Source organism: Hevea brasiliensis, chromosome 15 (genome assembly GCF_030052815.1).
Source record: "Hevea brasiliensis isolate MT/VB/25A 57/8 chromosome 15, ASM3005281v1, whole genome shotgun sequence".
Lineage (NCBI taxonomy): Eukaryota > Viridiplantae > Streptophyta > Magnoliopsida > Malpighiales > Euphorbiaceae > Hevea > Hevea brasiliensis.
Window position 1 is genome coordinate 70,226,884 of NC_079507.1, and position 25,790 is coordinate 70,252,673.

The 25,790-nt window shown below is 34.4% G+C and overlaps 2 protein-coding genes and 1 non-coding gene across 4 annotated transcripts; 2 read left to right on the plus strand and 1 right to left on the minus strand.

Moving 5' to 3' along the window:
* Window positions 1-5,180: 5,180 nt before the first annotated feature.
* Window positions 5,181-5,265, plus strand: TRNAM-CAU (transfer RNA methionine (anticodon CAU)). Its single transcript is given in 2 exon segments — window positions 5,181-5,218; window positions 5,230-5,265. It is a non-coding gene; the product is annotated as a tRNA-Met (tRNA).
* A 648-nt stretch (window positions 5,266-5,913) lies between these two features.
* Window positions 5,914-10,272, plus strand: LOC110669907 (cellulose synthase-like protein D1). Its single transcript, XM_021831764.2, has 6 exons — window positions 5,914-6,656; window positions 6,797-7,226; window positions 7,341-7,721; window positions 7,808-8,183; window positions 8,304-8,697; window positions 9,076-10,272. Exons 1-6 carry the CDS (start codon window positions 6,031-6,033, stop codon window positions 10,025-10,027), a joined length of 3,159 nt encoding a protein of 1,052 aa, XP_021687456.2. The 5' UTR covers window positions 5,914-6,030; the 3' UTR covers window positions 10,028-10,272.
* Window positions 10,273-10,758: 486 nt separating this feature from the next.
* On the minus strand, window positions 10,759-25,366 carry LOC110669876 (uncharacterized). 2 transcript variants are annotated; one of them, XM_021831717.2, is made up of 23 exons: window positions 24,786-25,364; window positions 24,529-24,590; window positions 23,519-23,656; window positions 23,134-23,409; window positions 22,289-22,375; window positions 21,769-21,870; window positions 21,620-21,685; window positions 20,950-21,060; window positions 20,794-20,855; window positions 18,200-18,244; window positions 16,942-17,015; window positions 16,618-16,685; window positions 15,816-15,884; window positions 15,629-15,723; window positions 15,460-15,541; window positions 15,300-15,378; window positions 15,107-15,194; window positions 14,868-15,021; window positions 14,026-14,217; window positions 13,887-13,946; window positions 12,426-12,724; window positions 11,734-11,839; window positions 10,759-10,996 (listed from the first exon to the last, which is right to left on the minus strand). In XM_021831717.2, the coding sequence occupies exons 1-23, from the start codon at window positions 25,285-25,287 to the stop codon at window positions 10,943-10,945; spliced, it is 2,871 nt and encodes a 956-aa protein (XP_021687409.2). In that variant the 5' UTR covers window positions 25,288-25,364; the 3' UTR covers window positions 10,759-10,942. The 2 variants fall into 2 exon arrangements, with proteins under 2 accessions (XP_021687409.2, XP_057992141.1); XM_058136158.1 differs by lacking the exons at window positions 10,759-10,996; window positions 11,734-11,839 and adding an exon at window positions 11,963-12,280 and having other exon boundaries at window positions 24,786-25,366.
* Between the last annotated feature and the right edge of the window lie 424 nt (window positions 25,367-25,790).

A 25,790-nucleotide genomic window follows, 5' to 3' on the forward strand; every position in this document is an offset into this window, starting at 1 on the left:
GAAACAGACACGTGGCATCAATCATTTTCTTTGTAGATTTTTTTTTATCGATTTTCTTTACAAATACTTTTTAAAAATGTTAGGCTTTCATATTTTTTTTAAGTTATTATATATAATTATATTAAATGAGAAATACTTTTAGTATTCTTGACAAAAGATATTATTTTTGAATTATTTATTTATTTTATATTAAAATTTATTTTTTAAATTAATTTAAAAATTACTTTATTTTATGATAAAATGTTTTAATTCGTACATTAATAGTATATTAATAGAATATCAAACTTCCATTTCATTACAACAAAAATATAATAAAATTAAATTGTTATTTTGATTGACATTATTATTATTATTATTATTATTATTATCTAATAATTTTAAAAAATTATTTATAAACTTTTTTAATAATATCAATTTAGGGTTTTTTTAAGCAATATTCACATATATTAAATATGTAAATTTAATTTATAAGTAATAAATAATTAAATTTTTTAACTTTTAATTTTTGATGTAATTTATAATATATTTAATTTATTTTTTTTATCAATTTTAAAATATTTTAAAATAATGTATATACAATATTTTTATCTATTAAACTTATTAATATAAGAATAATGTTAAGCTATTTTTAGATGGATTAATGATTTATTTTTCTTAACCAATATTACTTATTATCTTCTTTCTTTAAAATTAAATATTTTTTATTATTAAATTATATTTTATTTAATATATTATAATAAGTAATTAATAAATATTGTACAATTAACATTGATTTGTCCTAAAAGTAAATTATATAGGCATAACTAATATGCAATATAGATAATGAATATAATTTTATTTTAATTGAATTGATTAAATATTTTAATAATTATTGATAAATAATATATGAGTATAATATTTATATTATTTTAAATTAAAATTGAACATATTTTTTATTAAATATATTAATATAATAAATTTAAAAAAATTCTGCAGCATTGCGCGGTTTTCAACTGTTATTAAATAAGCAATTGATCAATAATTATTTTTTTTTTCTTGTAGATTAATTTCTTTTTAAAATTCTAAAAAATTAGTAATTTTTCTAAAAAAATTATGTTTTAATTAATTATTTTTTATAATTTATATTAAAAAAATACAAATTATCGATATTCACGTTTCAAACAAAAAAAATAAATTTATATCAAATAATTCAGGGAATTCTCCCACCCCATTTTATAGTTGGATGGAAAACTAATATCTTCAGGCAATGTTTTTATGTTAAAGTTCTCTCATGAATGACAACTCCATAACGTAAAAATACGTCCAATCAATAGGAGCAAGGGCACATTATCATTCGGCCAACCTTTCATTGGTAGTGTTATATTTACTATTGTTAACAAAGTCATGACATTTTTAATAATACCATTTATTTTTGCTCATATATTAATTTCTTAATATTAAACTTATACTCTGTCAGACTATAGGATCAATTAAATTAGTAAAAATAAAATAATTTAATTAGAAATATTTCAATTATAAATGTGGGTTTTTAAAAAAAAAAATAAAAAGAAATTGCTAAAAAGTAAAGAAATCGTATATAATATGTAAAATGTGGGTCTGAAACCCTAGAGGATTTGATGGTGCAGTCTTTTGTTCCATCAATGTGTAAAATGGCAGATAAGATGAAATCCAGATAGTCAATTCCTAACTGGGTTTTTTTTTTAATCAATTGTTGCAAAATTATGGCCAACTTTTCCTATTGTATTAACTGCATATGTTATAATCCAAGTCAAATTTAGTTGAGGAAAAGAAGATAATTGGAGTAATGAGCCTATGAGGCACGGTGATGTAAAGATTTAAAAAAAGTAAGAATTTGAAATTCAAAATCAATTTAAGACATTTTTTTTTTAAGAGAAGCGAAACATAAAACTTGTTTAAAAAAAAAAATAAAACAGAAAATATATCATTAGATTTAAATTTTGTTTAACATTGCTATTTTAAGTGATTTTGAAATTAATTAAAAAAAAAAGATCAATTGAAGAATACAACTCAACTCAACTAAGCTTTTATCCCAAAAATTTGGGGTCGGCTATATGGATTCGCTTTTTCCACTCTGAACGATTTTGGGTTAAATCCTCAGAAATGTGTAATGCTTCTAAGTCATGCTGTACTACTCTCCTCCAAGTCAATTTAGGTCTACCCCTTTTTTTCTTTCTATCCTCTAGCCTAATGTGCTCTACTTGTCTAACTGGAGCCTCCGTATGTCTACGCTTCACATGACCAAACCACCTCAATCTCCCTTCTCTCAACTTATCTTCAATTGGCACCACTCCTACATTTTCTCTAATATTTTCATTACGAACTTTATCTAGTCTAGCATGGCCACTCATCTAACTTAACATTCTCATCTCCGTAATTCTTATCTTAGACACATGCGATTCTTTCAGTGCCCAACACTCACTACCATATAGCATAGGTATGGGTAGAATTTTCCTTTTAATTTATTGGGAATCTTACGATCACATAAAACTCCCGTAGCACGTCTCCACTTCAACCATCCGACTTTAATCCTATGACTAACATCCTCCTCACATCCCCCATCTACTTGAAGGGAGCCTAGATATTTAAAGTGATTACTTTGGGACGTGCCACTCCATTCAAACTAACTCCTTCCCTATCACCGGTTTGGCCTTCAGAACTTGCAATGCATGTATTTCTTCGTTCTACTTAACTTAAAACCCTTTGACTCTAGAGTACTTCTCCAAAGTTCTAGCTTCCTATTGACTCCTTCTCGTGTCTCATCTATCAGAACAATATCATCCGCAAACATCATGCACCAAGGAATACTCTCTTGTATATGTTTTTCATCTAAAACTAATGTAAAAAGGTAAGGGCTTATGGTGATCCTTGGTGTAATCCAATTGAGATCGGAAAATCTCTTGTGTCCCCTCCGCACAATAGTAGTTGCTCCTTCATACATATCTTTCAATACTTGTATTTACCTTATAGATAACCTCTTTTGTTCTAAAACATTCTATAAGACCTCTCTTGGAACACTCTCATAAGCATTCTCCAAATCAATAAAAAGAATGTGTTTATCTTTCTTCCCATCTCTATATTTCTCCATCAAGCTTCTAATGAGAAAGATCGCTTCCATAGATGAACGACAAGGCATGAAACCAAAATTATTGAGAGAGATAGAATTATCATAACGTAGTCGAAGATCCACAACTCTCTCCAAAAACTTCATAGTATGGATCATAAGATTAAATCCCCTATAGTTTGAGCAACTCTGTATGTCTCCTTATTTTTAAAAATAGGTACTAAAATACTCTTCCTCCATTCATCGTGCATTTTCTTTGAGTTTAGAATCTTATTAAATAATTTAGTTAACCATGCCACTCCCATATCTCCCATATACTTCCACACTTCAATTGGTATTTCATCGGGTCCACAGCTTTACTTACTTTCATTCTCTTAAGTGCTTCCTTTACTTCTAAAGATCTAATCCTTCTAGTATAATTTACATTCTTTTCTATTGTTCTATAATCTATATTCACGCTATTTCCATTTTGACTATTATTAAAGAGATCATTAAAATAATTTCTCCATCTTTCTTTAATGTCCTCATCTTTCACCAACACTTTTCCTTCTTTATCCTTAATGCACCTAACTTGATTGAGATATTGACATTTCCTTTCTCTACTCCTTGCTAATCTATAAATATGTTTCTCCCCTTCTTTAGTTCCAAGTTTCTGATATAACTTTTCAAAGGCTGTGCTCTTGCTTGGCTAACGCCTTTTGCCTCTTTCTTTGCTATCTTGTAATGCTCATATGCCTCATTATTATCACATTTAGGTAATTTCTTATACCATTCCCTTTTTTCTTCTTGCCTTTTGTACTTCCTCATTCCACCACCATCTCTCTTTTGAGGGTGGTCCATGTCCTTAGACTCCAAGTACTTTTCTAGCTACTTCTCTAATCTTTGATGCCATCTGTATCCACATATCATTGGCCTCCATATCTAGCTTCCATACTTCGGACTCAAGAAGCTCATTTTTGAACTTCACTTGCTTTACTCCTTTGAACTCCCACCACTTTGTTCGAGCTACACTATTTCTTGACCTTACTTGAATTGTTCCTAAACTTGACATCCAAGACCACCAACCTATGTTGACTTGTTAAAGCCTCTCTGGAATGACCTTGCAATCCTTGCATAGAGCTCTATTTGTCTTCCTGGTTAAGAGAAAGTCGATTTGGCTTCTATGTTGCCCACTTTTGAAAGTCACTAAATGTGACTCTCTTTTTATAAAGTAGGTATTTGCTAGTATTAGGTCGTATGCCATAGCAAAATCCAGGATGTTTTTTCCCTCCTCATTTCGACTGCCAAAACCAAAACCTCCATGAACATTCTCATAACCTTGCCTATCACTTCCTACATGTCCATTCAAATCTCCACCAATGAAAACATTCTCTTCATTCGGTATGTTTTGCATTAAATCATCCATATCTTCCCAAAACCTTTGTTTACTCTCACTGTCTAGTCCTATTTGTGGGGCATAAGCACTAACTATATTTATTGTTTCTCCGTCTAGTACTAGCTTTACTAAATATATTCAGTTTTATGTAGTCGTTTAAAATTTAAATATTATAATAAAAAAAAGGAAGAAAAGTCCTCAGTGATTTAAAGGCACACACACGATGTAGGGTAACAGAGACAAGTTTTTAAATTGAAATTGGCCCATGAGGCTCTCAATCATAATGCCAATATATATATATATATTTTTTTGGCAGGAAGATAATAATTAATTTCTATCTGATGAAAGTGTACCTCTCTACAATTTGGCAGATCTAAGATTATGGATTATCATGTCCTGTTTCATTGGGAAAATTTTGCTATCCTTCTGGATCTTAAAAAAAAAGAAAAATTAGAATTGAAATTCCCTAAATTTAATAATAAATGTTAACATATAGTAAAAATTTTCTAATAAAGAAGCCACAATTGAATGTAATCCTCAATAACATTCGTTTGACTACTCTCTCCAAACTCAAAATCCATCAAGGAAGTAGCACCTCAAGTTGGTATAATCTTATAGTTTCAGAAGAATTAAGGAAAATCAGAAATACTTAGCAAACTGCTTCTTGAGATCAAAGAACGGATCACAACACTGAAACTATCTTTTCCAGGCTTTCCACCAATTGGGGTGGTGGCGCAGTTGGCTAGCGCGTAGGTCTCATAGCTTCTGAGTTATCCTGAGGTCGAGAGTTCGAGCCTCTCTCACCCCATTTGGTTTTTTGATCCTGAAATTTAATTAATGTGCTTATAATTCCAATTTGATGTGTGCTTTCTCTTACCTGAAGTTGTTCACGGCTGAGTGGAAGCAAACTCATTAGTGTGCTGCGCGTTCCATCAATTTTTATATCGCTTATTCAATCCACTTGATGTATTCAATTATTAGTGATACAATGTTAATGGTTCATGCTAATAATATACCTTAATACAAGAATTATGATAAGTAAAATAATGTTAGATCATGTACAATCAATATGGGGTGCAAAATTATAAAGTTGGATGGTTATCATAATAAGATACTACAAGTCAAAATAGATCTTCTGTCTTTACAAAATTGTGGCGTTCACGATTGTAATATTGGCAACGAGTTTTTTTTCTTTTTTTCAGCCAACTCCAACTGATAGTTGCTTCCAATGGTCTGGCAAATGTTCAGGAAGTTATATATATAATAGCTGGTCTCTTCTCTCTAATAAGAAACAGAGAGGGAATGGCAAGATTTTATTTGGTACCTATAACAACATAAAGTGCAGAGAGGCTATGCTTAAAATAAGGGAGTAAAATTCGTTGCAGTAAATCTAAAAATAGAAAAAAATTCCAGACCATTGAACACGTCTACTCAATTTGGCATTTCTTTCTTCAACTAGCTATGCACCTAATCTCCAGTTCCATAATGTTTATGTAAAACAAGAACAACTTCCTGTCATGGAAATACATGATTTTTCATAACAAAACACCAAAATAACAACATCCAGATCAACATGGCAACTTCATCCAGATCAAAAGATAAATCATTGTCATCACAATCATCCAGCACTAGCCGGCCGCCTCAGGCCGTGAAATACACCCGTCGAACACCAAGTGGTCGGATTATGAGCTTGTCAAGAGATGATGATTTGGATATGTCCAATGAATTTTCAGGTCAAAATGACTATATCAATTACACTGTTATGATGCCCCCTACTCCTGATAACCAGCCTGCCGGACCCTCCTCGGACAATAAACCTGATGGGCCTAGCTCATACACGACAAGCCGGTTTGGGTCGGAGTCGCAACGGATGAGTAGACGGATAGGAGAAGAGGAAGATAATTATGGTAGTAATGGTGACAGTGGTGGCAATTATGGCTCCAAATTGGAACGGAGGATGTCAATAATGAGATCATCAAACAATAAATCAATGTTGCTAAGGAGCCAAACGCAAGATTTTGATCACAATCGGTGGTTGTTTGAGACCAAGGGAACATACGGTGTTGGAAATGCATATTGGTCGGAAGGGGACTCTTATGGTTCTGATACAGGACTGAGTATGTCAGATTTTATGGACAAGCCTTGGAAACCTCTCACTAGGAAGATTAAAGTTCCCGCTGCTATTCTTAGCCCTTACAGGTATACATGCGTGTTTCGTTTTCTAATTATTTATTTTGGAAGGCCAACAAATGAGTCGCAAATTAAAAATATTTTTTACAATAATTATAATATATAATATATCAATGAAATCTTTGATTTTTTTTTTTTTCTTTTAACAGGGTGCTTGTAGCTATCCGAATGGTAGTACTTGCTTTCTTCCTGGCATGGAGAGTACAAAATCCTAACAGAGAGGCAATGTGGTTATGGGGTATATCTATTGTTTGTGAGATTTGGTTTGCATTCTCATGGCTATTAGACATGCTCCCAAAGCTCAACCCCATCAACAGAGCTACTGATCTAGCTGCCCTCAGGGACAAGTTCGAGAAGCCTTCCCCTTCCAATCCAACCGGCCGGTCAGACCTTCCTGGTGTTGATGTCTTCGTCTCCACCGCCGACCCTGAAAAGGAACCACCACTCGTCACTGCCAACACAATTTTGTCAATTCTTGCAGTTGACTACCCTGTTGAGAAGATCTCAGGCTACATTTCTGATGATGGTGGCTCCATCCTCACCTTTGAGGCCATGGCTGAGGCCATCCGCTTCGCCGAGGTTTTATTACATTGAGATAGACATTATACTGTAGTATGCGGAGAAATTATACACTACGTGCATTCAACTGAAAGTGAAACTGTGAAAGTAACCTATTTTTGCTTGTATGCGCAGGTGTGGGTGCCATTTTGTCGAAAACACAACATTGAGCCAAGGAATCCTGATAGTTACTTCAACCTGAAAACTGACCCTACCAAGAACAAGAAGCGGCCTGATTTTGTGAAGGATCGCCGCTGGATCAAGAGGGAGTACGATGAGTTTAAGGTGAGAATCAATGGTCTCCCTGAAGTAATACGTAGGAGAAGCGAGTCATATAACAAAAAAGAGGAGAGAAAGGAGAAAACACTTGCCCGGGAGAAAAACAGCGGCGCATTGCCGCCAGAAGGGGTTAACGTGCCCAAAGCTACTTGGATGGCTGATGGCACCCACTGGCCTGGAACATGGATAAATCCAACTGCTGATCACGCAAAGGGTGACCATGCTGGCATTCTGCAGGTCTCTTCAATCTTTACTCTTTGCTTTCATGAGTCTTGTTCAATGTTGAACAATTTTTGAAACTCTGAGCGTTTACCACTATGCAGATAATGAGTAAGGTCCCGGAAAGTGATCCAGTGATGGGTCATCTTGACGAGAAGAAATTGGACTTTACTGGGGTTGATATCAGGATCCCAATGTTTGCATATGTCTCCCGTGAAAAGAGGCCTGGCTATGACCACAACAAGAAGGCTGGAGCCATGAATGCCATGGTTAGAGCTTCAGCCATATTGTCCAACGGACCATTTATACTCAATTTGGATTGTGATCATTACATCTACAATTCTTTGGCTATAAGGGAGGGAATGTGCTTTATGATGGATCGTGGTGGTGACCGTATATGCTACATCCAATTTCCACAAAGATTTGAAGGGATTGATCCGTCTGATCGATACGCCAATCATAACACTGTCTTTTTTGATGGTAATGTTATGGATTTGCCATATGTATTTTTTTTCTTGTGTTTCCATGCAAATGCAAGTTTTACACCTGTCATTTTTTGCTTACTCCTATCCTGAATAATTATACCTTGTTGCAAAACAGGAAGTATGCGAGCACTTGATGGTCTTCAAGGCCCAGTGTATGTAGGAACTGGGTGCATGTTTCGGAGATATGCACTATATGGGTTCCTTCCTCCAAGGGCAAACGAGTACTCAGGGATGTTCGGCCAAGTGAAGGCCAAGGCTCCACACATTCGGTCTCAATCGGATGACTCGGAAACGCAGCCCCTGACTGATCACCCAGACTTGAATCTGCCAAAGAAGTTTGGGAATTCAGCTATGTTCAATGAGTCCATAGCCATCGCGGAATACCAAGGACGGCCACTTGCCGACCATGCTTCAATAAAGAATGGCAGGCCTCCTGGAGCACTGCTCATGCCTCGTCCCCCACTAGATGCGCCTACTGTTGCAGAGGCAGTTGCTGTCATTTCTTGCTGGTAAACTGCTCTGCTAATTTCTTTTTTATTCTTTACATTTCTTTTCAAGAACTTAGTATGATCATTAGTCAGATCCATGCCTCACTCGATCAATATGCTTCTTTTCTTTAGCTACTTGTGAGATGCACAAAATTATGTCTCATATTTACATGAAGGATTTTTTAATCTATTTGAATATGAAGTTTTCTCAATTAGTTCCCTTTTAGGAACCGTCAGAATGACATTTTATAAAACTTATGGTTATGTCAATTAACAACAACCTCATGGTGGTGGGCTTGCATTGCTTTTGAATGGTTCGAATTTGTTCATTCAAGTAGCTTTCAAAGGTTTTACCAATGGCAATCAAATTGTCCTTACAGTAGATATTTTTTAGCACAGGTATGAGGACAAGACGGAGTGGGGCGAAAAGATTGGTTGGATTTATGGCTCAGTAACAGAAGATGTGGTTACAGGTTACCGGATGCACAACCGTGGGTGGCGATCTGTGTACTGTGTAACAAAGCGAGACGCCTTCCGTGGCACAGCACCTATCAACCTTACTGACCGTCTTCACCAGGTGCTTCGATGGGCTACCGGTTCGGTCGAAATCTTTTTCTCAAAAAACAATGCCTTTCTAGCAAGCAGGCGGATTAAGTTCCGACAACGCATTGCTTACTTAAATGTTGGCATCTATCCCTTCACCTCCTTCTTCTTGGTGGCATACTGCTTCCTACCAGCACTTTCCCTCATGTCCGGACACTTCATTGTCTCATCCCTCAATGTTGCGTTCTTATCATACCTCCTTCTCATTACCATAACACTAACTCTCCTGTCCCTTCTTGAAGTAAAATGGTCTGGAATTGGTCTAGAGGAGTGGTGGCGAAATGAGCAGTTTTGGGTCATTGGAGGCACTAGTGCTCACTTTGCTGCTGTGCTCCAAGGGCTTTTAAAAGTCATAGCCGGTATTGAGATTTCTTTCACGTTAACCTCGAAGTCTGCAGGAGAAGATGAGGATGACATTTTTGCTGATCTATATGTGGTTAAATGGACAAGTCTGTTCGTAATGCCACTAACGATCATAGTAACTAACATGATTGCCCTTGTGATTGGAGTGTCAAGGACAATATACAGTGTCATACCGCAATGGGGTAAGCTTATTGGAGGATCCTTTTTCAGCTTCTGGGTGTTGGCTCATATGTACCCTTTTATTAAAGGGTTGTTGGGCAGGAGAGGAAGAGTGCCAACAATCGTATATGTCTGGGCAGGGCTGATCTCGATTACAGTGTCTTTGCTTTTGGTAGCAATTGATCCCCCAACTGATAATTCCAACTCCATTTCCGATTCCAGTTGAGATGTTCAGATATAGTTATCAAGAACTAGAAACTGATGGAGATATTCTTAGATTTTTTTTTTTTTTTTTTTTTGGTGGGAAGGAGGGATAGGGTGCATCGTGCTTGTGCTCCCAGAATTTAAAATTAAATAGTGAATACTTGTATTTGTATGAGTTAAACAATCATCCATGTTCCACTGAGAAACTATGACAAACATACAGTAAATTATTTCATGTAATCACCAATGGAAAATATACGCAGAGCATTAGATGGCATACGTTAGACTGCATTTTTTTTATAATGTATAGATTTAATTCTTTGATGCTTTTTCCTATTACAAAGAAAAAATTTACCAGTGCCATTGAACCCAAGTTTCTCTTATTCAATATTATTTTTTTTTTCCATTTCATGGGTAGACAACCAATTTTCGAAGTTTAATGCTTTATTTACCTATTTAAGATACGCCTCATTTAATGCCTATTTAACATCGTTTTTTAAATTATTATTGAAAAACGCATTATTTTTAAAAATTTATTAAAACTTTAAATTTTAATTTAAATTTAATATATTTTAATCATAAAAACTTCAAAATAAAAAAACTTTTTTTCCCTAAAAAAACTTTTTTTAGATGCTTTTCTAACATCTAAGTGTGTTTTTTTTTTTTTTGTTAATGAAACTTTAAACTAATTTTTTAGGTCTTCCGGCCACAATTCTAAATGAAAGCTCAAAATGATATTTTTCAAAAAAAAAAAAGAAGTAATTTTTTAATCTTTCAACCAGTCTGAAATGGAGCCTTACAGATATACTATTTCAGGGACAATTATTGTATGAACCAGGAATACAGTGGTAAGAAGTGATATGGTTAACCGTTAAACAGCGTCCCTACACTAATATACATGAATGCACTGCCGCGTTTCGCCAAGCAACTGAAATAATCATCGCAGGAACTCGCGCATCCGAACAGGCCTTTTCACAGCATTTGTGAAACCCTGCCAAAAAGTGAGGTAGGGGTTAGCGTTACAGTGATCGAGCGATCCAATTTTTGTCCAAATCTTAGGCTTGGAGCAAGGACTTCTAAAACCATATTTGGGATGAAATTAATGGTGGATACTGGTAAGACAATTTACGTTCTTTCAATTTCATACTCTTAAGCAAGAATCAATAAAATATGAAGTTATCAATGCAAGTAAAACAACCACGTGATTCATATCTTCCACACTTGCATTGCTACAATGGGTAACCTTACAATAACAATGCTCCAACATATCCTTTTTTTTTTTTTTTTTTGATAAAACTTTCAAAGAAAACTGGAAATATAAAACTATTTTGTGCAAGTTCAATCCAAATTGCACATGCATCAGCAAAGTTTTAATATGAAGTTTAAGGGTCATTCATATATAAAACACTTACCTTTTCACATTGGCAATAACCGTTTTTTAAGGGTACACTTTAGCAATTACCTCAAAGCATTAGCATTAAGTATTTGCAGTCAGCTCCAACTTTGGGACATTCATGCAAGGACACATCAACCATTATAACAGAAAACAATATAGAATGATCCGCATGCTTACAGAAATAGCTAAGTTAGAGCTATCCACTCAATCAAGAACTATAACATTTATGATACATAACACTAATTATAATGCATTTAACGTAGGACACCCATTATACACATAATTGTTGCATTTACTGATGAAAAATTGAAGTTCTATGATCAGTGACATACCTCATTAAACTTAAACAGTACTGGACGTGAATCTCTTTCTAAGGTGGTTGTAGGCTGTACAGCAATGTCAGTATTCTCAGAACCTTTCCTACTCACTTTCCTAAACCTGGTTTGACAGTGGCCACATGTAGTTCAGCAACTAAAAGGAGTACCTTCAAACTTGTTACTCAATATCATGTACCATGCTTAAAAAATTGGACACACAAAAATGCCTTCTTTGCTCTTCAGATGCCATAATTTTTAAATTATCATCACTATAGATATTAAAATTAAACATAAATAAAACGGCATTTATAATACATCAAAGAGGACCCAATGATCACATAGTCTTGCACACCACATGCAATTGAGAGAAAAAGGAGCTAACAGAATGGGAATAGTGGAAGAGAAACACAATGAAAAAGGTTGTGATCAGCAAGGCTACATAAAGTTCCTTATTATCCAGAGTTGTCCTGATTCACAGATGTGTTTTTCACACCAATCTAGTCTGTGAGCTTTGCATCAAGTATCATAATCCCATCATTGCATTGAAATGGCATATGAGATTCTGCGTGAAATGCATATTATAGGAAAGGATAACTATCTACACGTTGATCACATGAAAAGAAATGTTAACCTCTTGAAACAAATTCAAAATTGCGAGCATCAAGAATGACAGCACAAAAAAACAGATGTTTGATATGTTTTCATACCTGTCAAAGAAGTTGGTGGAGCCAGTACAAGGCTTCTTTGCATTCCCTGAAGATTTTAGTTTCACATCAGACCTGGCACTTAAATCCAAGTTTGACAACATTGTTGAGCCACTAGGATTACATTGGTTAGGATTTAGTTTATTCTTTCCAGTTTCTATTTTTACAGTGGATAAGGCTGCACGATCATTTGCAGAATTTGACTCGCTATTCTTTCCATCTGCTAAGTCAATTTTTTCTTTATTGCACCCATCTGTTAAATGTACAGATCTGCTTACTTGCAAAATATTTTGCTTCTCAACCTGAAAGTTAAAATTATTTCAAGGTAAAAAATTTCTGTCCACAAAATAGCTAAGAAGCACTGAAAATTTCTATCAGTGACACAGAAGATGTCATTTCTTTAATTGTTAAGAAATGAAAATTGTTAAGAAATGAAAATTACAATATCTCATTTATGCTTATATGAAAGACCAAGAGGAGAAAACATAAAGAACAAGGAAAGTTTTAGATTTGTTAGAAGACCAATACAACCTCACTTATCTTCTTATTGTGATTTAAAGGAGAAAAACTTGAATCTTTCATCAGGCATTGAGTTGAAACTCCAGGAAGATGCTACTAGGCACAGGCTTCAAAACTCAAACCTCTTATTACCCCAAAATGTTGACATTTGGCTAACACATTTCAATGTGTTCTGTATTGATAATAAAAGTAAAATGCTCACAAGAAAATTATAATTGATAACTTGATATAGTGAACATTAATAATTGTGATTTTCATTTTCTAATTTAGCTACTATAATTACAGGTATTAGGTAATGGCATGTATTATCCTTGTGCAACAGAAACATCTGTTGGTGATGTCTGGTGCACACAGTACTTGCCTGGCATGCAAGCCATAATAACTGAAAAATGAAAACTAGTGTCCTCCGTCACTGCATTTTTGGTAAGACACATAGTATGCTAGAGCCTAGACTCAAGACAAATGCTAAGCATGACTATCTTAGCTAAAATGCAAAGACATTTTAGGTTCCAAAATTTTGTAAGAAAGACTTCATTTAGAATTGAAGTATGTTTACTACTAGATTATCTTGGAACAAGAGACAAAATAGTAAGGAGGTGCATGATACTGATTAAAAAAGAAAAAAGAAAAATCATTCTCTTTCCACTTTTATCCAATTAAAGTACGTGCTTGTTTACTTTTTTAGTTATTTTACTCCATTGAAGATACTTGCTTTCAATACTGCATTCCCGGGAAGTTGCACAATCTTAAAAGCTACAATCATTCAGATATTGCAGGCTAATGAACCCAATGATACTAGAAAAGGACAAGAACAACCACTTAGTTCAAAATCACAACCTAGTGAAGAATCAATTTTGGCTTTTTTACAAGTATTTTTTGGATTTATGATGATGATTTAATCAAACAGAATCTGAAGATAAAGCATTAAAGTGCTATATTACTCACCTCATGAACCAAAACTTGCTTCACTGCCAAGGGAAGTACAAAATGACCAGAATTATAGCCCTGTTTATTTCCAGAAAAATGATAAAGACAAGAATATCGGATATTGAAACCATCATGAAGGTCAAAGAACAAACCAGACCTTAAAGTTAATGAAGTCACAAATAGGCGGATCCAAAGAAATGGCTGAGGCATCTAAAGTCGCTTCATATTCCTGGTTACAGGAAAGAGGATTGGATTTTATGTTCTTGTATGTAACGGAATAGGATACCATAGTGCTCACTAACTGAGCCAGATCATTCCTATCTTTTTGTGATAGTATGTGTAATGCCACCTGAGATACAAAATCAAACAATATGAGAACACGGCAATAACCAAAAACTAAAAATTTCCTTGCTTGACAGAAAAAGTGAAATGTACACAGAACACAGAAATAAAGACTGAAAGAGAGGAAAAATAACGATAATAGAACTTATATGCTTCCTTTTGTTGAGGACATGGAACTTATATGCTTCCTTTTGTAATTCACACTAGTATGACAGCGGCAAGGGTAATAAAAATCAACATCATAGAATTTACTCGGCCAGCCCTACAACCTCAGCATTTGACTAAACCAACATGCTATTATTAAGTCAATGTTGGTGTAATTTTTCAGAAGATTGAGCCTGACAAGCTCATGCAATTTTTCCCCACTTGGGTATCAATTGCAAAACCTTTTTTGCTTTTTAAATTTGTTTCTTTTTCCACTCTCACACGAAGGATAAATCAACGGCAGTATAGAATTGGATTGCTCTCTAGGACCATGACTCAAAACTCCTTTAAAAGTTTACTTTTTATAGAACTTTGACCAAATCAAGCAAACAAGATATAAAATGAAAATACGTAATTTTCATGCCATATAGAATAGTTGCCCTGTTCAATATCGTCAAATATGAAGGGGAGGAGAGAACTAAAGAACGACATAAATAAATGCAAGCACATTACCGGCCTTAGAGTTGAAGGTGACAGAATATGTAATAAAGGTGAAATTGAATCTTCTACGAGGGACTTAATTGACAAATGTCTTGAAATACGTGGTGGAATTTTGTTTTGCCAAGACCTCAATATGTCCATCCTTTCCATCAACGATGTTCTGCATCTGGAAGTTTATGATAAGAAAAGTGAATCTTCCATGTTTGACATTAAGCCTCAATGACTCAAGGTTGAATTAGAAATGGAAATACCTTTGATAAGATTTTGGCCACTCAATATTTGGTTTTTGAGCTTGAGCTACAAGGTGGTGCACAATAATTGCAAGAGGAGGCTGATAAGCTGTATGACAGGAAAAAGAGGAAAAGGATCTAAGAATCTTCTAACTTGACTACTCTTTAACTTTCATAAAGTGTTATTAAGAAAAGAGTTATTGCACAGATATACCATGAAGTTGCATTTGCTGCGTGCGCATAATATATTGGTGTATTAGATCAGAAATGCCAAGACTATTAAAGCACTTGACCTGCAAATAACAAAAGTTAAACATCTTGTTGTGATGATAAAATTAGCTAAAATGTTGTTTAAGAATGCATTAAAGGCTTACTGTCTTTTGCATCAATGGATCATGATAATGGAGCTGCAAGATGTTCTCATAAATCCCATCAAAAATCACATCATAGTCACCACTGCATAGTCATAAAGCACCTGAGCTAGAAATACAAGGAATTGAATTGAGGAAGAACATCCAATGTTCACATGAATTAGATGCTTACCGGTTAGATACAACAGAATGCAAGAAGTCAAATTCATTGCACATGCTGCCACAGCTAGACTTTCTCTCTTGCTTTATTTTTCTCTTTTGGAAAATCTGCAAAGATAATAACACACTTACGTGTAAAAGTGCTGAAAATGGATCAAAAGTTAAGAAACAATTCTAATAGAATTTACTACTTATAGCACCTCTTTCCAAATGTCAAAGGCATTTTTCGACATGTCCTTTCGACCAACCACTTGAGAACCAATCTCCAACTGAGGGCCAATAAAATGGGTTATTGTCAAACAATTAAAGCAGTATAAGATCATAGTTCAGGGCATTAGGCACATGCACACAGAGAGAGCAGAGGAGGTCAGGAAGAAGGGGGAGGGGGGTTGTAAGAAGGACGGAGGGAGAGACTGCCATGAGTGTCTTCACAATCAAACTTTCCTAAGGAGAAGACCAAAAGGCTTGCAGTAGGCTACTCATTTTCTCTACCAATGTACTGATAAATTGCCAAGCCAAATAGGATAATCTCACTAATCTTCTAGGAGATCATTTCCAAAAAGAGGCTAATAATATTGGTAGAATAATAACTGTCAAAATAAGCAACCACCTGCCCTACAGAAGCTCAGCTCATTAGGATTTAAAACAAAACCAACGTTCAATGATCCATGCCCTTGTCAAGTTATATGTGAAGTTCTTTAATGATGATGTGCCTGATGTTGGGGGAGTATTCATTCTTCAACAACTTTCATTATTCTCTTTTCTAATACTTAATGGGTATATTGAATTGCACTCAACATCCACAAACTGAAAAAAGTACTGGGAAGCAAAATGTAAACATTACATTTCATTATCAGTCAATTGATGAATGAATTTTCTTTACTTTAATATGAAAACCAAAATCTTGACCCTAACAGTTCTTTTATGCATTTGGTTTTACTAGGTGAGATTTGTTAAGTTCAATAAATAGATTAAAACCAAAATAACACACCAAAGGCTTACCACATTAAGAGTTTTCTTCTTCTTGTTGAGAAACTGAAGGGTGTTCAAGCAAGAGCGTATATCACATTCTGAAAAGTTAAATCAAAAGAAACAAGCAGGATAAAAAGAAAATGAGAAAAAAAAAGTACTGTGGGAAGATGGTATTTTGAATTGATTCTAACATTTTACATTAAAAGGCATTGATCACCTCAGAAACCAAAACTGGAATCTGAAGTCTTAAAAGCACAAGAAGCATATCTGATATCAAAAATAATTCAAACTATCAAATATCTTAATAAACAAGAATTTTATCAGGAACTCTCAATACAGAGAAACATAACCCACCAGTGTACTCCACCAGTGCAGTAAGGGCGATGGTACCCACTTTCATTCCCTCCTTGTTACATATATGTTTGAGCCTATAATGACCATTTTCAGGAAATGAAATCAATTAAAATATTCCATTTTCAACTAAACAGGTCACTGGATACATAATAGTAGTTGCAGGTTTGCAGTTGATGTAACACATAATCCTCGAGAACTTGTAATGAAACAATAAAGACTAAGAAAAAAAAAACAAAAAGATAGTTGCGATGATTATTTCCCTTCTAAATTATTATATTTTAGTTGCGAAGATTTTTTCCATTCTAAATTATTATGTTTCTTTTTAACTCACTAAAGCATTTTCCCAATCACTTGAGACAAGGTTTCTACTCTCTGAGAAACAGAGTACAGAGAACTAAAATAGAATCAATAATTAAATTTGTTGGAAGTAGAGTTTACTTTTTCAAAAAAATTGCTGGTCTTAAAAGAGGAGACAACTCAAATGCAAGTAGACAGTCACCAGATTTACATACCATGCATGACTAAGTTTCAGGAATAGACATTTTGAAACACATCATGCCATGCCTAGGGGAAACGTATTGCAATTTTCAGGCATACAGAAGCTAAGAATTAATCTTCTTCAATAGCAAACATCGCATTGGCTATGTAGAAATCCTATTTTGATAAAGTAAGTAAAACCTCTAATATAATAATTAAGAAAATTGGAATTCTTGTAATTTTCTCAAACTGTTGTATTTGATGAGAGAGGTACAGTCCACAAAGTTGCCTAGCTCCAATTCCAAACGCAAATTCATGTGTAGGCATGAAAGAGAGGAGGATTGACCCAAAATCTTTGATTTACAATTTGTCTAAAATAATAGAATCAAATGTAGTGTTTTCCCCTGCCTTTTGAAATAAAATCAATAAGACAAGTTCATACAAAGGTGTGGGCATATAAGAGAGCAGGATTGACTCAAAATCCAAGTTACAATTTGTCTAAAATAATAAAATCAAATGTAGTGTTTTCCCATGCCTTTTGAAATAAAATCAACAAGGAAAATGAATTTGATAAGACTAAATATAAATGCATACACTCAGGCAATTGCTGCTTGCATGTGCCCATGCCATGCTTTTGAACTAATGAAGTGAATTTCTCATGATGTGGGACAGGCTGCTAGCTTTCTTTATTCAGTTGAACGATTTCGAGAACCCATGTTTTAGCATAAAACAAAACATCATGTTAAAGTGAACACCTTATCAAATTATAAAGAATCATTACCTGTTTACCACACGACTAACCGTTGGTCGAGCAAACATGTGAACCCTGTTAAAAGAGCAACTACTCATCAGCAATGATCTTAAAATGCTTTAAAATTACAAATAAACTATAGAACTCCTGCGAAGAATCAACTCACATTCAAGATGCTTAGCAATGATCTTAAAATGCTTTAAAATTACAAATAAACTATAGAACTCCTGCAAATAATCAACTCGTATTCTAGATGCGTAAAATAGCTATATTATTCAAAAAATGCGCAGCACGATATCTTCAGATGAATAGTCTGGCGATCTTTTAGCAGGCAAACAAACTATGAAGATATAATATCCAAGAATCATTTTGGGGAAAAGCATAACATGTGTCCATTGTAGGACAAGGAAAATAGTTACAAGCCCCTCATGGAGTGTACACCATTGTAACCAAAAGAAAAAAAAGAAAGAAATACACCACTTACAAGAACCAAAATTCCAAACTCCATTTTCATTTCCCTTGTAAAAATTCAATTATGTCAAAAACTCATTCAAATTCATATAGCAATCATAAAAAGAGTTTTAAATTATAGAACTAAAAATGGTTCCAGAGGAATTGGGGTATCCAAATCCACTGCCAAATATAGTAAATTTTTGCAAACTATTCACAAAATAACTCAATTCAATTAAAAATAAAATCTAAATTAAATATGCAATATATTAATTCAACAAACATATAAAATAATATTTTATTGAATAATAAATATGATTTACATGAGAAATTAATTTGATAATTTTTGGACAAAAGTCATTCTTGTATGTAAATTACTAGCAAGCCAGCAACCTCTTAACTTATTTTATAAACTATTATTAAATTAAATAAATGCTTAAAAGGAAAACCCAATAGAGACCAAGGTTTAAAGAAAAAAAAGGGGGGGAAAACCATTAAAAGTTGGGTAAGCAGCCTCTGCTGCCTCCGTTCTAGTTTCCAAATGAGAAGAATTACAAATAAAATAAAAATAAAAATAAAAATAAAAACTGCAAATCTAGATGGCGCCATCTCTCCTCGATCCAATTCCAGATATCCAACGTCTCCTCCCACATGCTGTTGTTTCACTGTGAGTTACGAATATCATATGACCCAGCAAAAATTATGTTACATATCGACCAACATTTAAATTTTTAGCTTGAAGTCAACTTCTCTTTTTTCCTCAACACATCAAAAACTAAAAAGTTTTAAAACTTTTAATGGGAAAGAAAATGCAATGTAACTGTGCTAAGGAATACTAGAAGAGTAAGATACTGAGCTGATATTCCATTCAAACACTCACATCAGTTAGGTTCTGCAAGGTAACCATCATCGCATTTAGATTAAAATATTCGGGATTAAACTCCAAACTTCCTCAGTGAAATTAAAGAAGAAACCAGCAACAGGAGGGGAGAATATCCAAAACTACTCCCTTTTTTCATTCTATTATATCTAGGCATTTTGACAAAAGTACGTTTGATTCTTTGAAGGGTGCAAACATGAGAGACAGCAAAGAGGAGGTGCCAAATAACCTGCACCTACTTCAATGAACTGAAAAACTCCATTCCCACTCATATCAAAATTTTCACTTGTTACTTTCATTCAGCAATTGATAGAAGTTTAACACGAAGCATTCTTTTAGGATAAGGCTTAGATGTTGAAGTTAACAAATTTTAAGCTCAGAAAGCTGTTCTTCATAGATATGAAAAACTCAGATAAAATATTTCTCAATAATAATGCTTCACAAAATGTAATATTTATATGCTGGAACGTTTATTTTCCATGCTTTGTTCACGAGACTTGTAGGAAAAACCAGGTCCAATCATGATGGGTCAACCCAGTTTAAATCCATATCAGTGGATATGGAATTATGGTTGCAATGCAGTTGTCTGATAAGTACCTAAAGAATTTAGAACACTTAATTAAATGTAAAAAAATTACGCTTATCAAATGGGCAATAGTATCAGATAGCAGATAACAAAGAAAAATAACATGATTTTTCTCCATCTTTTCAATGTAACAGTGACTCGAAAATCAACAGCTAAATAGTAAGGAAATAATATTTTATGGAATTTTGGTGTTCAAGCTATCTCAAGTTGGTCATGTCTCTCTACTAATTTTTTAAGCAATTTTGTGTAAATTTTATGCAAACCAGGTACACTTAGGCAACGGAAAGTATAATTCGTTTTTAATGTGATTATAGCTCTACTAATGATTCAAGCGTGATTTTAAAAGTTTATGTATGCCCATAAGTCAAGATCCATGGAGTTCTATTTTTTTTCTAACAAGACCTAATAGTCCCATTTGGAAAACCCTGTTATTTGTCTTAGGGGATCTTTATCCATTTTGAATCTCACCCTTAGTAATAGATCCCACCATGATTCAATCAAAACCATGATTCATAACATATGTAGTATAAAGGCCACTTTCAGCCTAAATACGAAGTTTACAGTTAAATATATCACATTCATGGCAGAGTAGAACGCTTTCAGTTGCCTTGTGTCCATAAAAATTTGAGAGTAGCACTAGACTTGCATATGATGACTTTCTAGAATTAAGCAAGAGAATGTGACAATAATATTGTAAGAAAGACGTACTTTGCTACCTGACGCAATGGTCTCAAGACAGGTGCATACAGATCATTACATATGCAAATCACCTGCAGAGACAGCCAATTTAATGTGATTATACTTGGAGAAAAGGAAAAGGAAAACAAAGATAACTAAGTAAACCATGTATCATTTCAGACTTACTGGTCTTGAAAGCGATAGTGTTTTCCTCCCCTTTTTTGAGGATGGCCTTCCTGATTGCTCTCCTTTAGTGGCATTTTCCTTCCCAGTACCTGACTTCCTTTCAGCAGAAACCTGTATGAACATAACTGATATAATAGATGATAATAACCACATAGCAAAAAAATAAAGCCTCTGAAAAAAAATCACAAATGATAATGAAGAACACAAATAAAGAATCAACATGGAAATATCTGGCAGAGATGCTCAAATCTAAGCTTCTTAAATCCAATGAATATCTTATAAACACATGCAGTAGATTCTTCATAGAGTTAAAAAGTGGTGCTATAGATGCTTCATGGAAAAATTCAGCAGAAGTGCAAGAAATGAGTTGACCACCATAAAGCAAAGAAGAACAAAGTATGAAACACAGTATTTGGATGAGTATTCACAAGGATGAAAGAATACTTGGTTATGACCAGCGAATTCTTAACAAGGGCAAGGCGGTACAGCCAAGGTTAACATGGGAGATTTGCCAGAGTAACCCAGAGGGCAGAAGAAAATAAAAGTTATGTTGAAAAACACAGTTAATCAGCAGAAACAAGGGAGGGAAAAAAGCATAGTCCTAGCAAACTTCATAAAAAATAAAAAATAAATTAAAAAAAGAAAAAAGAAAAAAGCCATAGCCAAGTACCATCTTTAGAATAACATCCACAGCACCTTTGCCATCACCAAGAGCTCCATCTATTTCATCAATCACCTAAAGGAAAAACATTATTTGTTTGTTCTGCAGTTCTCATATTAGGAAAGAACAAGCAAAGAACTTAGAAAAACAAAACAAACCAAACACTTGGGCCTTGAATCAGCCATCACAGAATTCATCTGAACCACATCAAGGATTTTAGCCTCAATTGTAGATGAGGATCTATCATCACTAGCATTAACCTACATAGGTCCAAACTTCTTAATAAGCACAAGAAGTAAGCCTAGAGAAAACCAACTGAAGCTTCAGATGATAAAATTAATCTAAGCTAAAGTAAAATATATAAACTAAACATGATAAAACATGTTTAGACTACTAACATGAATCAATCTAGTATACTAAGAGATATGCAACATAAAATTGCTCAAAATAATATAGAAATTATATGCTTGGTGGCATCACTATCCATTGTAAAATTCTCCAACATCTGGTTATCATGAAAAAACTCCTATATATCAAAGCCAAAGATGTTGGATTCTAGGTAATATGAAGGTGGATACTTCCTTTCTGTTTGAAAACAAGAATATATAACCTTAAGCAATCAAGACACTGTGTGTGTGCTCGCATGTCCAAGGACAAGTTAGAAGTAAACAACAAAACCTCCACAACTCGATATCCACAATGCTTAGCAGCTACATGTGCAAGTGTGGTCTTTCCAAGCCCTGGGGGACCACAGAGTAAAAGGATCTGCAATGGTTTCAAGATTCAATTACTGATGATTTTCACTTCCAAAAGTTCATATAAATAATGACTATAACAAATAACAAGAAAATACTCAATCTTAATCCACTTCAAGTGACATCAGTTATTACAAAGCCAAATTCCAAAAATCATTATCCTAATGCAAATTAAGGAGATGAACATGGATAAATTGGCCAACTTGTTATTGGACAATTATTTATAAAACATCATGTCACTCAAAGAAGAACAAATCAACAGTTGAAATGACTCACACGATATTAGAATTAAAATCAAGAGAAATGCAAGTAAGAATCACTCTCTAGCAATAGTTGCAAAAATCCACATGACAATTGGCACCATCATTGTGAGAGAAGATTGAAAATTTTCTAGCTTGATTCCTATTTGAGCACCACATTTTTGCAGTTTTTGCCTTTATATTAGACGGTAACTCTCAATTGAACGAGTTTAAAAGCATATTGATTAATGCATTGCACATTTTCACTCTCTGATTCATAGCAGATTCACAAAAGAAAGTAGCAAACAATCTCATCTTAAAAACAATGAACAATCCAGAGCATATTCATGTCAACATCTTTGTCATTCCCAAATTTAAGATTCATCAACTACACATTATTAACACATGTAAGCCTGAGAAGTGGCAATACAAGATATATATGGATTCAAACAAATGTATTTTGAAAATTCCAATTTCTTTATTTTTTTGGGCTAAGTTTAGGGTGAAGATTGATTAATTTTTCTCTGACCTTCTGTTCCGGTGGACCAGTAAGCCTGGACGTCTTGTTCCACAAGTCCTGAATTCCTTTCACATTACTGTTTTCATGATCCTGATCGTTAGAATTTCTAAAGCTCACATTTGTCCATCTATAGTCTCTGCTCCTTCTTGGGAAACTGGAATCAGAAGATTTTTTATGCTGAGTGACAGAAGAATGACGTCTTAAAGCAGACAGAATATCATCTGATGTACTCCTAATTTCAGATCCAAAAACACGAGAATCCCACTGTTTCAACCATAAGAGAACCTGCAATAGGACGGTCATCTAAAACTTAAGCAAAAAAGCCAACAAAGAACTGCCTTCTCACAGCAATTGCATTCTTGAATTTTATCTTTTAGGAGCTTAATAAACGCACTTCACGATTTGTCTGTTCAACACTAAGGAGCTCAGTAAATGAATTTGGAGCATATTTGTCAACCCAAAGTTGTTCATACACCATTTGTGTTTCATCAAGAACCACATCACTTGAGCCTTCAGAACTAGCTTGCAATGCCTGCGGCACCACAAGAGTAATGTATAAGAAATCTTATAATGTGATTGTCTTTTTTCTTTTTCTTCTTAAGATTTTACATAAGCCATACATTAATCCCATCCCATCCCTTTTATGAGTATCACTTCAGCTAATCCCAAGAAATTACTGGTAATGCTTCATCTACACCAATTAATACCACAAGAAAAAATAAACCTGTCTACCACAAGAAAAAAAATTAAATTTATCCAGATCTTAAATATACAAGCAGGTAAAAACCACATGACATCAGATGTCTTCTAAACAAATGTACTAATGTCGCTCTTTTGATCAGAAACTATTTAACACATAAACGTTCATCTCTTCAAATATTCTTCTACCATAGACGATTGGTGAACTAGGTGGATAATGCTAACAACCGGAATCCATTTAACTTGCCTTGATGATTATGACTGAATGAACATCATGAGATGATAGGTACCTCATCAGTAACCAATGATATAAAATGTCATGTTAAGATAAGACTGAAGCTCACCCAACATAATTTACTGATTTGGTAGTATAAATTGAATTATAAATCAAGAGAGCATAATTTGATCCCATATGTTTGAAATTTCTTTCCACGTTGTATACCCTTCTCAAACACGGTCTGTTTCTTCTTTCTATAAACATACATGTGTTCATATAGTTAACGTACAAATAAAAGATAACACAGTGCCATTGAACAACATAATGTAGGAAGGATATATTTCAGAGGTGAATTGGCTTATGCTTTCAGATGTATACTAGATTACAGGTGAATTTTATTTCCCTATTTTCCAAAAGGACTAGCTTTTCAAACATCAACCAGCACATTCTAGTCTTGTATATACAATTTTCTATTATGTAATGCATACCTTGGTGAAAGCATCTTCCTCTACTCTTCGTAAAAGAACATTGACAGGCTCCAATACAAGACCTGCAAAGTGGATAGGTTGCAAAAATATGAACTAGTACTAACTTTTCGAAGCACTGGAAAAGACCTCTAAATTAAAACCAACAATTACCAATATAGCTACTTAATCTTTGGTCGCCAGCAAATGGAGTCCCTAATGCTAATTAATTTACTAATAATGATTCGATCAAAAATCAAAACACATGCAAATTATCCTACCATTTGATTGCGATTTCACATCCAATTTCTTGGATCTTTCTTCCCTCTCCACCCTGCATATCTTTGCGTAAACCCTATCGCCGCCACTCGGCGCCGTCACGGGAATGAAATCTCCTTCAATCTCAGACGCGAATCTCGACACAATCTTCTCTTCATCCACAACAATTTCCTCTTCATGCTGCTCATCCTCAGCGTTCGTCTCCTGCGGAGGCGCGTATCGGAGCCAGTCCTCTTCGGTCTCTGGCCCAGCATCGTCAATTTTTCTTCTCTTCTCGTCGGATGTGATAATATCTTCAAGATTCAGTGAATCTGGACTATCGGATTGGAGGCGCTTGTGATAGTAGGCTTGGGAAACGTTTAGCGGTGATGGAGATTGAGGGGGTGATTGTCGTTCCTCTTCAGGTGGGAAAGGAGAAGAGAGCTCCAGGAGGTCTTCTTCGTGTAGATGAGAGTTAGCTTCAAGCCATTCGAGCTCGTCCGGATTAGGAATGTCCATATCCATGTCTATTGGTGCTGAAATTGTGGTGATGTCTGCTAGATTGCGTTACAGGAAGAGCAGACTGAATAGAAATGGCCAATGGTTCAGTTTTTAGGCGGGAAAAGTGAAAGTCCATGCGCGGCAAAGTAACAACCCTTTGATTCCACTATTACCCTCTAAGCTCTGAAAATCTTTGTCAGGCCCATCGAGTTAAGATGGGCAAAGTAGGTATTTTGTTTTTTAGTGGAATAGATGGACGATGTTATTCAATCTATGCTAAACAATTATTCTTTTTTAGAATAACAATATAAAATTAATATTTAAAAAAAAAAATCCAGATTACCTTATGTTACCTATTCTCCAGTAGACAAATTAGGGGTTCATCTGGTCTCTGATTTGCATCGCATTTTGATGTTTTAGTCATCGCCAAATTAGGGTCGTTGCCCCCTTGGCCCTTAAACCGAAAAAAAATTATAATGATTTATTCGCTTTTTGAAATTATTGTCCCCTTTATTTTTTTATAGCCT

Excerpts from the sequence above, each read along its gene's own strand:
- LOC110669876 (XM_021831717.2), bottom strand. The coding sequence starts at position 25,287 with ATGGATATGGACATTCCTAATCCGGACGAGCTCGAATGGCTTGAAGCT. Across the intron at positions 21,686-21,768 it reads ATTCAAGGCCCAAGTGTTTG|GTGATTGATGAAATAGATGG; the intron begins GTTTGTTTTGTT and ends TTTTTCCTTTAG. Across the intron at positions 13,947-14,025 it reads GTGACTTCATTAACTTTAAG|GGCTATAATTCTGGTCATTT; the intron begins GTCTGGTTTGTT and ends GGAAATAAACAG.
- LOC110669907 (XM_021831764.2), top strand. The coding sequence starts at position 6,031 with ATGGCAACTTCATCCAGATCAAAAGATAAATCATTGTCATCACAATCA. Across the intron at positions 6,657-6,796 it reads GCTATTCTTAGCCCTTACAG|GGTGCTTGTAGCTATCCGAA; the intron begins GTATACATGCGT and ends TTCTTTTAACAG. Across the intron at positions 7,722-7,807 it reads ACCATGCTGGCATTCTGCAG|ATAATGAGTAAGGTCCCGGA; the intron begins GTCTCTTCAATC and ends ACCACTATGCAG.